At 44.2% G+C, this 12,500-nt stretch overlaps 1 protein-coding gene across 1 annotated transcript in view; it reads left to right on the top strand.

The window, feature by feature from the left end:
* LOC135104630 (A disintegrin and metalloproteinase with thrombospondin motifs 14-like) overlaps positions 1–12,500 on the top strand; it is a 159,952-nt gene that overhangs the window by 86,018 nt on the left and 61,434 nt on the right. Inside the window, 1 exon segment of the mRNA XM_064012161.1 lies at positions 519–611. Coding sequence (XP_063868231.1) covers positions 519–611 — 93 coding nt within the window.

Genomic DNA, 12,500 nt, shown 5'->3' with positions numbered 1-12,500 from the left:
TCAGGTTTGCTTCATCTCAGTTTATCTTCGTTACGTATACTTGTCCTCGTCGCCTGTGCTTCGTCTTATCTAATTAAACGCGCTGTTTTATTTTAATTACTGATTGTCCCCACCTGTTTGCTCATTAATTAATTAGCGACACAACTTGTGTTTCACCTTAACTGTTGAACCATATCACCTGTAATTAGCCTCATCACCTGTGTCTCAACTTAACTGTTCAACCTTGTCACCTGTGCCTCACCTTACCTGTTCAACCACGTCACCTGTGATTAGTATCACCAACGGTGCCACACCTTACCTGTTGGACCTCGTCACCAGCAATTAGTCTCGTCACCTGTGCCACACCTTACCTGTTCAACCTTGTCACCTGTAATTAATCTCGTCACCTGTGCCTCTTCTTACCTGTTCAGCCTCGTCATCTGCAATTAGTTTCATCATCTAATCTTCACCTGGACTATTTATTCCCGTCACCTGTGCTTTCCCTCTGACTAATGACTCCCTTGTGTTCCGGTCGACAGGTGAGCGCTATCTACGAGGACCCGTCACTCGCTGCCAACCTGCACCTTGTCATGCTGCGGATCATCTTCTACAAGGACGCCGCGCAGGACCAGGTACTGAACACCCCCAGCTCTCGTATTTCCTCATTCGTCGAGTTTTGTTATACTTGATCCTCTTCCCTTCAATACCACTCTCTGTTTCAGTTATCCTCCGTATTCCTTCCTTTTTCCTACTTGTAAGAATTCATTAGTATTTTTCTGTTGCTTTTTTTGTCTGTATTGTTCTCTCATATACTCTCCTCCCTTTTTCTTATATTTCAGCTGTTCACCGTACACTTCCCTGTCTCCTATCTTTCAGAACTCCTTATTATTTTTTTTTTTTTTGACATTTCGTTATTTTCTCATCTTTCTTCAGTTACATTTCTTTATATCGTTCTCTGATATGTTGTTCTCCTCCCTTCTCTAACCTTTTATCTCAGTTGTTCACCATAGACTTCCCTTTCTCTCTCCTGTCCCTCAGAACTCCTTATTGTTATATTTTTCTTTGACATTTCACGATTATCTATTTTTTCCTCAGTTATTTTCCTTTTTATCTTTCTCTCATATGCTTTCCTCCTTTATCTCAGCTGGTCACCGCACACTTCTCATTCTCCCTCTTTCTCCTATGCCTTGTCACTTTTCATTGTTATTTTTCCCTTAACATTCCAACATTTTCTCGTCCATATGCAGTCCACATGCGGTCGTCCTTCTGTCTTTAACCCTCTTTGTTTCTTGTGTCCACCACGCACTTCACTTTTTTTTTTTTCGTACCCGCAAGAACTTCATACCCAACCCACTATTTCACCCACTGCCACCGCGCACTAAACACATCATTAATACTTGCTCCCTCTGCAGATATCACCCTATTTGATCTCAGTGTCTCCCATACCTTCCTCTCGTCCTTCTCTCTAGCCTCTTTCGTATTCCTTTCACAACCTAATGACTTTGACCTTTCCCCTATGAAAGAACAAGAGATGCGATGCGTATAAGGAATAGAGAAAAGAGCAGAAGAGACAAAGGAGGAGAAAGAGGAAGAGGAAGAACAATTCTGGTATGGGATGCGGGCATAAGAGGAATAGAGAAGAGCAGGAGAGGCAAGGGAAGAAGAAGAGGAGGAGCAATTCTGGTGTGGGATGGGGCGTAAGAGGATGGAGAAGTTAGGGTAGGGCGGAGTGGACAAGGGCGGGGCTGTGGCATGTGAGATAAGGTGCAAAGTAAAGTAGTGTTCTGTAGGGTGGAGTGGCGCGGAGTGATGCTTGTGTGAAGGGCTGGGTGAATTCAGGAGTGAGAGATGTGTGAATTTGAATGAGGGAGGGTGTAAAGTGCTAACGAGGAGGATTAGAGAGGGTTAACGGAGACTAGAGGAAAGATGTGTACGTTCTGTTGTAGAGAAGGGGGAGAAATTGCAGTCTTGGTGTCCTTAAATGAAGAAAGAACCATTAGGAATTACTAGGCATCAAGAAACTAGGACGCATATAGTAGCTAACAGATGGAATTAATGAATATAAAAGGTACATATATGTAGTAGGCAGAAGGAAACTAGAATCTGTACCCTAACTAATGAAACTAATGAATGTTTAAGGCATTTACTAGTACAAAAAAGGGACCACGTACTACTACTCGCAGACAGCAGTGAACTAGAATCATACACACACCAACTAATGGTTCTGAAAGGAAAATCAGACTATAACTAAATTGGAAAATGTGATTGGAACCACTTTTTTTTATCCCACTCACTAATTAGAATCAACGACCAATCAGTTTTTATTTATTATCATTTTGTGTACCAAGCGCAGTCTCCTTCCGAAAAACACACAAAAAAAAAATAGTACCAAACCCAGCAATGCCATCCGTCAGTGCAATGGGGAAGAGTAGAAGAGTACAAGAGTAATACGAAGAGGAAATAGCTTACCTTGTCAACTTTACCAATAGCAGAAATAGAAGTGAGGTTTGGAAAAGCAGCTCACCCTTCAAAATAAGCCCATGACCCGTGCTTGGCAGGGAGAAAGGGGACGAAGTGATGGGGAAGGGAGAGGTAGGGGTGACGCTCCTGCCCTGCCCATCAGATTAACGTGAGGGGCACAGGTAATAAATGGGAGGAGGGGGAGGAGGAGCAATCCCATCAAATTAACCACTGATGTGCACACAGGGAGAGAGAGAGAGAGAGAGAGAGAGAGAGAGAGAGAGAGAGAGAGAGAGAGAGAGAGAGAGAGAGAGAGAGAGAGAGAGAGAGAGAGAGAGAGAGATTGATATTGATATTATTATTACGTGCAGATGTTGTTCAGATCCTCAGGCAGCTGACTCCACGCCTGTACTCCTCTGAATATTATGTTTCTTTGAGCTTGCGTTGAGTTACATAGTGGGAGCGTCAGGTCATGTGGATATTGAGTTTCCTTGATTGGTGCCTGAAGCGGGCGTTTTTATCATCTGGCTTTTTTATATGATGATTTTAAAAACAAATAGTGACTGCATTTAAAACAACATAATCTAACTGAAGTATTTTGAGCTCTGAAAATACAGGGTTCGTGTGTGCGTATCGGTGACTGAAGAGAAGACTGCGTAATTATTTTTTTGCACGAGGAAAAACACTGTCAGCATAAGTTTGGTAAGCTCCTCCTCAAACAGCAGAACAATAGATCAGGTGTGGGTAGACGAGAGAAAAGTGAATTAATCTTTAACAGGCAGTAGTTAAAGAATTAAACAATATCGTATTCTGTTCTGCGTAGTACGTGATTGATTGTGTGTGTGTGTGTGAGAGAGAGAGAGAGAGAGAGAGAGAGAGAGAGAGAGAGAGAGAGAGAGAAAGTGTAATCATTATATCCTATTATATTTTATCTCATATCCGTTACTTTAATTAATGTGCCACAGGTACGTAATCCCTGGTGTCGAAAATATTGCTTTCCAATCTTTCACCGTTCTCTCTCTCTCTCTCTCTCTCTCTCTCTCTCTCTCTCTCTCTCTCTCTCTCTCTCTCTCTCTCTCTCTCTCTCCCCAAATATTCAATATCTTTCATCATTCCCCTTTTATCAGCATTTATCATTTTTTATCCCCTTGTCTCTTTTCTTTTTACCAATATTCAAAATTTTTCCACCCTACTAATTTATCAATACAATTAACACATAAAACGAGAAAGTGAAAAGGAAGAGAGAAAGAAAGGGAGAGGGAAAGAGAGAGAGAAAGCGAGGGGACTTCACCTGTCAAAATTTAGATGAACATACCGCAGGAGCAACAGGCGGAGACTCTAAACACCTGCGGTATGCAACACTCTATGCTCGTAGTGACCCAGGCAGGCAGCGCTCGTGGGTTGAAGCGTGTCAGGGGACGAGGCGGGGAAGGAAGGAAGTAAAGGTTGCTGTTGTGTGTTGGCCGCATCGCCGCCGCCACCGCCGCCGCCACCGCCGTTGCTGCCGTGTGTGACTGTTTCAATATAAACTTTTTCGCAGTCCACGTATAGAAACGGCGTACGGAAAGGGCTTTAGGGAGGGAAGGGAAAAGTGGAATAGGAGAAAAAAGAATAAATCAAAGCTCACTCGCCGGTCGGATTCGAATGGCAGGGATAAATAAATACATATTACAAAAAAGGAAAAAAAAAGAGAAATATATTTACCCAACTTTTGTAGCACTTTAATTATGACTTTTATCTTTTTCTGTTGAGAGAGAGAGAGAGAGAGAGAGAGAGAGAGAGAGAGAGAGAGAGAGAGAGAGAGAGAGAGAATTTTATATATTTGATTTTTATAAACATCAACGTAGTACAGTACACGTAACACACGAACACACACACACACACACACACGCACACACATAAATTAAAATAAAAGAAAGGGGACAGAAACTGAAGCTTAGATCAGTCACAGAGAGAGAGAGAGAGAGAGAGAGAGAGAGAGAGAGAGAGAGAGAGAGAGAGAGAGAGAGAGAGAGAGAGAGAGAGAGAGTCGGCCCTGATGAAAAAGTAAATCTGGCCGGTCTGGTGAAATAGCTCGTTCTGCACATAACGAGTTGTGTCGCGGAATCCTGAATAAAAAAAAAAGTGTACGTAGTTTAAGTAATGGGCGTATCTTATATCTTAATCCAGGCGTCCATTATTTTTACTTCAACGCGGCACTCTCCCACTAAACCTCCTTTTTATTTTGCCTTGTTATATATGGGTCTTTTTTTTTTCACTTTCTTATTTTTTTGTTTTGTTTTTGAAGCAGTGTTGATAATTGTGGGTATATATATATTTTTTTTTACGTAATGTCCTGAAATGTACGTAGGTAGCTGCTTAAGATTACGTTTGTGTTTTGTTAGTCTTGTATTGTTGTTGGTTTTATTGTTGTTGTTATTGTTGTTAATATTATTATTGTTATTATTATTATTGTTATCATCATCATCGTCATCATCATCATCAGTAGTAGTAGTAGTAGTAGTAGTAGTAGTAGTAGTAGTAGTAGTAGTAGTTCTAGTAGTAGTAGTAGTAGTAGTAGTTTTAGTAGTAGTAGTAGTAGTAATAGTAGTAGTGTCATCTTTATCGTTGCTACTACAGTGCACCACCACTACTACTACTACTACTACTACTACTACTACTACTACTACTACTACTACTACTACTACTACTACTACTACTACTACTACTACCACTACCACCACCACCCCTACTACCACCACCACCACCATCACCACTACTACAACAGCTAAAACTACTACCACTAAAACCAATACTAATACAACTAATAACACCTGCATCGCTTTATCCATCATGTTATTCAAATCGCCGCCAGAGAAGCTTACACAAAGTAATTAAAAAGAATGAAAGACCTTCAACATTATTTCATTGCAACACTCCACTTGTACTAGCTTTTAGTCACGCCATTAATGAATTAGCGAGCATTTCTTTCATAATTTTTGTCACATATTGCACGACCTTGACATACACACCCTCTCTCCCTCCCCCTGCCTCTCCCGCTCCCTCTCCCCCACACACCCTCTGTCCTTCCCTCTCCCTCTCCCTCTCTCACCAAGTGCACCAACTAAAAAAATCATATATTACGACTTGAAGTTTCTCACGCTTTTAAATTTTGTGAGTGACGGCAGAGTGACACGTTGCAATCTTCTTATCTCACTGTCACGGCCTTCCCTGTGACGGGGGTAGGTATGGATGTGACGGGGGTGGGTGTGGATGTGATGGGTGTAGGTGTAGATGTGACGCGTGTGAGAGCTGTGATAAGTGGCGGGGTATTGTGATGGTATAGTGTGATGTAGGTGTGGGTGTGACGGGCTGGTGGGGTGTAGGTGTGGGTGTGACGGGCTGGTGGGGTGTAGGTGTGGGTGTGACGGGCTGGTGGGGTGTAGGTGTGGGTGTGACGGGCTGGTGGGGTGTAGGTGTGGGTGTGACGGGCTGGTGAGGTGTTGTGTAATAAAAACAATTTGATGTGTTAAGGATTAATGAACTTCTGCTTGCCTGAGGAAAGTTTAATTGCACAGTACCTGTAATGAGAGAGAGAGAGAGAGAGAGAGAGAGAGAGAGAGAGAGAGAGAGAGAGAGAGAGAGAGAGAGAGAGAGAGACTTAATTTAATACTTAATACTCCGTTGCACCTCTAATAACAGCAACACCAGCGATAATAATAATAATAATAATAATAATAATAATAATAATAATAATAATAATAATAATAATAACACCAACAATAATAATGCCACCAGCATAGCATACAACATCCAATATTTATGGACAGCATTATTTCATACACACACACACACACACACACACACACACACACACACACACACACACACACACACACACACACACACACACACACACACACACACACACACACACACACACACACACACACACACACACACACACACACACACACACACACACACACACACACACTCCATTATAGCATTCCTTCGCTATGTATATGTATAAAAAAGCAAAATACGATAAAACAATATAAAAATTGAAAAAAAAATATTGAATGCATCGCGATACAGGAAATAAGCCTGAAAGTTACGCACGTAGTTTTGCTTACTCGTCACGAAAATAGCGCGATACAAAAGCACTATTTTTACTGAGCACAATTTACGTAGGGACGCAGTTGCAGCCCACTTCTGAACATGCGCCGAATAATATTGGTTCATTACAATAATGTATGAAGTTCCTACTGAGCGAGCGATGCCATTCACACACTTACGTCCAGATCTGTAGCATTACTTGACTTTACGGCGCCAACTTGGGCTCAGAGGGTGAGATTAGGGGGTGCGAGGGGAGGTGAGGGGGAAGATGAGAAGGCTGTGAGGGTGAAGGGTATGAGAGGGTGTGAGGGGAGCTGGGAGAATAGCGAGTGGAAATATGAGGTTGTAAGGGAGGTGGGAGGCTGTGAGGGGAAATGAGACGCTGTGAGGGAGTGTGAAGGGATGTGAGGAGAACTGGGAGGCTGTGAGGGAAGATAGGAGGCTGTGAGGGGAGATGGGAGTCTGTGAGGGGAGATGGGAGGCTGTGAGGGAAAGAGAGAGATGGAAATGAGGAGAGGGGAGAGAGTTGGGAGTGAGGGAAGAAGGTTAAACTAAGATATTGTTACTTCAGCTTACCGTTGCCTCGTAAAAAGGAAGAGAAGAAGAGGGAAGGGGAGAGAAGAGAAAGGAAGGGGAGGGGAAGGAATGCAGTTTGCTGTGTGTGTACGTACGTATGTTAGACTATAAATGGGGCATGTCACTAAAGGGCAATGTTACAATGGGGCAATGTACTGTACACTTGTCAAGGGTATAAGGGCATATGTTACCAAGGGGATAAGTAACTAGGTATGCAGAGAGGAAAGAGAAGATGATGATGTCGAAATGCTCATGAGGAGAAAGATGAAGATGAAGAAAAAAAAAAGAGGAAAAATGCGTCATATGATAAGTTTTGCGTCATAATATCCTCTTCTTCCTCCTCCTTCGTAATATCTTCCTCCTCCTCCTCTTCCTCCTCCTCCTCCTCCTCCTCCTTTCTCGACTTCTTTCGTCATGCAGTTCCCGTCCTTTTTACCCTTCACTTTCTCTCTCTCTCTCTCTCTCTCTCTCTCTCTCTCTCTCTCTCTCTCTCTCTCTCTCTCTCTCTCTCTCTCTCTCTCTCTCTCCTTTTTAGTAGTTTCTTTCATCATTTCTGCTTCGCACTCTCCTTCCTTTCTCCCTCTCTTTTTTTTCTTCCTGTGATCATCTGGGTGCAATACTTCCTCAATTTCCTGCCTTCAGTCACGTAAGAGAGAGAGAGAGAGAGAGAGAGAGAGAGAGAGAGAGAGAGAGAGAGAGAGAGAGAGAGAGAGAGAGAGAGAGAGAGATTTGGAGTTTAAAGATGCAGCGACTAGATTATATTGCACACCCGTTCAGAAAGAGAGAGAGAGAGAGAGAGAGAGAGAGAGAGAGAGAGAGAGAGAGAGAGAGAGAGAGAGAGAGAGAGAGAGAGAGAGCGCGAAAGCGAAGCGCAAAAGGAAGCAAACGCAAGCACACTTATCCTTGCTGTCATGAGAGGGAGAGAGAGAGAGAGAGAGAGAGAGAGAGAGAGAGAGAGAGAGAGAGAGAGAGAGAGAGAGAGAGAGAGAGAGAGAGAGAGAGAGTGGGGGAGGTGATAGGGGAGGAGGTGGTGGTGGTAGGTGTAAAAGTGTTTAAAAAAAAAAGAAGCCAAAGGAAGCACACTTACCCTGGCTGTCATGAACTAAGCCTCTTGTCCGCAATCCTGGCTTTTGCTCTCCCTCAGCTGTGAAAATAGTGAGTGTTGGCGGCCTGAGGTGTGGGAAGGCGAGCGTGAGAGAGAGAGAGAGAGAGAGAGAGAGAGAGAGAGAGAGAGAGAGAGAGAGAGAGAGAGAGAGAGAGAGACGGTAGATCGGATTACACACACATACACACACACACATACACACACACATATACATACTCGTACATACATATATACATTCACAGGCAAAGCATTTTCAATGTGCATTTATAAGAGTTGGTCGGTCCATTCTCTCTCTCTCTCTCTCTCTCTCTCTCTCTCTCTCTCTCTCTCTCTCTCTCTCTCTCTCTCTCTCTCTCTCTCTCTCTCTCTCTCTCTCTCTCTCTCTCTCTCTCTCTCTCTCTCTCTCTCTCTCTCTCTCTCTCTCTCTCTCTCTCTCTCTCTCTCTCTCTCTCTCTCTCTCTCTCTCTCTCTCTCTCCGCCCGTAACTCTTCTGTTAGCGGTTATCTTTACACCTTCCCTTCCTGAGCAGACACGAATACCTGCATTGCACTAAACGTAAGGGAACACAGGAAGAACAATCAGTATCACACTTGTTATTGGCATTTCCTAGGCTGTCTGTTTGTGAAGAGCTGCAATATCTGGAGCAGTATTGTTCAGCGCTTTGTTCTCTCATTAGCACTGTTTTCAAAGGCCGCAGACATGATTAATCGGCTCCCATGTGGGTCTATTTTTTTTTGTATTGATGATGCAGAATCCTGTTCTTACTAGAAATACAGTCACTAAACTCTTTTGAAAACCTCCAATAACCTCCTCTACATCCTGATCAAAGCAAGCGCGACAAGACACCAAAGCATTTGATAATGCTGCCTTTAATCTAAAGTGGAAGAGATACATGATAGTAAAGGGCAAGACTCTTTGCATATACATACATACCTACATTTTTACAGATAGTGAGCAAGGTAATAACATTCTGCGGGCACAGGTGGAGTAGGAAGCTGGTGGAAGTCTCACGCTCCTGGTTACCTGTTAATAAAGCGTTTGATGAAATGTAAATAAACACGGGGAAACCTTTCTTGTCAATGTGTTATTACTTTCCCGCCTTCGGATCCCCGGCGCGGCTTCGTTCCTGTACAGTAAGTGCGGTTAAAGCTGCCAGCCTGCGTGCTCTTACGGCTCGTTGCGTAAGGAAAAGTATCCGTTGGGTCGCCTTGCTCTGAATGGTCCCCAGCTTGGCAATACCCTTAACGAGGCACAGGGCGGTGCGGTCCGGCCAGCAGTGAGTGCAGGGACTCCCGCCTGCCTCGCTCACACAGAACACACTCCGGAACTTCGAATTGCGTTTCTCATTTGTCGGAACTGCACTGAATTTTCTGGGAACCTGCAGGAAGTTCAAAGTGTGGATCGGATCGGAGAGTTTAGTTTTGTGTTATTACTGGACATTGCGGGAAAGGCGGGCCAGGGAATTACATTTACCAGTGACGAGATACCGTGTTATATTTTTATACTGCTCTCGACCCTGGACGAAAGGCAACTCCTGTGGATCAGACCAGAGAGTTTAGACATGTGTTATTACAGGGCAGAGCGGGAAAGGCATGTCAGGGCATTATATTTAGCGTTCACTTGATACCGCGTTACATTTTATACTCGGAATGAGGCTGGACGAAAGACGACTCCTGTGAACCGGATCAGCGAGTTTACGTAAGTTTGTTGTTGTAGGACATGCAGGAAAGGCGAGGCGTCACATTTACTGGTGTCTCACTGCCGATCAAATACCGGAGACAACTTACCCATGTCTCCTTTGATGCTGTAAACCATCCTGCCGAAACTCCCAAAGCCAGCGTGGCGTAGCATCTGCCTTAACCCCACTTGGGAATTTGTGTGTCTGTCGTGAACAGACTGGCACGGTGAAAATAACGATGAAGATGATGAAGTACCGTTGTAAATTCTATTCTGCGAGTAATACTGAGGGAAAGACGAGTCGTATGGGAGTCTCGAGTGACGAGATCACGTTGGTGAGAGTGAGTTGTTTCAGCTGATGGAAGGAAATGATGCTGTGCTTCTGTCGCTTACTCGGCTGATGAATGATGCAATCCAAACACAACGTAGGCGAGATGCTTCCTTCACCTTCGGTGTGTGTGTGTGTGTGTGTGTGTGTGTGCGCGTGTGTGTATGTTGTTTTATATTATGAACGCAGGAAAAATGGCAGTGGAAAAATAACACGGAAAAGATAGTTCATGAAAAACCAAACTTAGCCTAACCATTACCATAACATGCCATTATTTTTCGTACCGTTTTTCGAGTCCAAAATTTATGGCACATTTTCCAGCAACATTTCTTTCCGCTGGTTTTATCCTGTAACATTTTTTTTTTTTTTTGAGCCAGCTATTATTACCACACCGAATATCATTTTACACACAACACTGTAACATACAATATCCAAAAGAGATCTAGTGCTGTACTCAAACCCAACCCCGATCACTGTAGACTGAGACCAGATCGTAGTAGCGAGATAGCGAGCCTGACGGAAACAACCTATCATTACCAAGCTTGATAGGTGGACGGTGTTTGAGATAAGGACCTTCACTTTCGGATTTACGCTTCCAGGGTCTTGCTGGCCACCCGAGCGGAACTAAGCTTCATTGAACAGCCAGCCAGGTATTTCCGAGCCACCTTTCTAAACAGCGAGTACGGGTGAGGCTTGCAGGGGTCGAGTTGCGCGGGGTGGACAGAAGTTCAGGGATAAAAATAGTGATCGAAGCATAATTGGTACAGGGTTTGTCACTCGTCCTTGCTCTCTCCCTAAATGGCTTGATATAAATTCTGTCAGAGGAGGGACTTTCATCAGCTCTCATCAGGGGTTTGAGAGAGAGAGAGAGAGAGAGAGAGAGAGAGAGAGAGAGAGAGAGAGAGAGAGAGAGAGAGAGAGAAGCGATCGCGGTCCGGTCATTATATTCCGACAAGCTACCACTCTCACTTTTTTCATCCTCTCTCTCTCTCTCTCTCTCTCTCTCTCTCTCTCTCTCTCTCTCTCTCTCTCTCTCTCTCTCTCTCTCTCTCTCTCTCGATATTCTCCTTTGACAGCTAAAGAGAAATGACTGTTAATAATTGAACCAGTAACACAAGACACCTCTCTCACTCTCCCTCTCCCTCTCCCTCTCTCCCTGCCCTGAGCGGTACATTGAGACATTTTTGAAGGCACTACAAAGGCTCTTCCCTTTCAGTTCAGTGTTTGTATTGTTCCTCCATTGCTCCTCCTCCTCCTCCTCCTCTTCCTCTTCCTCCTCCTCTTCCTCCTCCTCCTCCTTTCACTGTTATTCCTCCTCTCTTTTCTCTTATCCATATCCGGCTGCTTGTGGAGAGAGAGAGAGAGAGAGAGAGAGAGAGAGAGAGAGAGAGAGAGAGAGAGAGAGAGAGAGAGAGATCAATGTCATCTACGATACATCAACACACACACACACACACACACACACACACACACACACACACACACACACACACACACACACACACACACACACACACACACACACACACACTCTCTCTCTCTCTCTCTCTCTCTCTCTCTCTCTCTCTCTCTCTCTCTCTCTCTCTCTCTCTCTCTCTCTCTCTCTCTCTTCCTCTCTCTCTCTCCATCTCACTCTTTCTCGTTATGTCCCTCCATCAGTCTTCCTTAATCCCCTTCTCCATCATTCGTATCGTCTTCAAACCCTCCTTCCCTCCTTTCCTCCCTCCCACCCTCCCTTCCTCTCTCCTCCATCCTTTCCTATCTCTCCTTCATTCCCTTCATCCCTTCCTCCCTTCCTTACTTCTTACCTTCACCTCTATCAGTCTTCATCCATCTTCATCTCTTCTTTTTTTTTCCTATCTTAAGGAAAAGTGTATCTGTTTCCTTCTCTTTCTCTTCCTCTTCCTCCTCTTATTCAATCACATATCCGCCAGTAGTCAGTCAGTCATTCAGTCATTCAGTCAGTCAGTCAGCCAGGAAGACCGTCAGTTTCCTGCTACACCCACCACTACACCCGCTTCCTTCCTATTTTGATTGAAAGTGTATTTGTTTTCTCCCTCCGTTTCCTCCTCCTCTTCCATCACACACCAGGCAGCCAGTCAGCCAGTCAGTCAGCCCGCCCATCAGTTTCCTTCTACACCCACTACTTCACCCACCAGGACACTCACGCCCCGTACTCCCATCCACTCACCTCGCCTCCATATCTATCCTCCATAACTCGTGACCCTCCTGTACTTACCTGCTTTCTCTTTTATCCTCGTCTCCTCTTTTTTTTTT

This window comes from Scylla paramamosain, chromosome 11, assembly GCF_035594125.1.
Source record: "Scylla paramamosain isolate STU-SP2022 chromosome 11, ASM3559412v1, whole genome shotgun sequence".
Lineage (NCBI taxonomy): Eukaryota > Metazoa > Arthropoda > Malacostraca > Decapoda > Portunidae > Scylla > Scylla paramamosain.
This window is presented reverse-complemented; position numbering and strand designations above follow the sequence as displayed.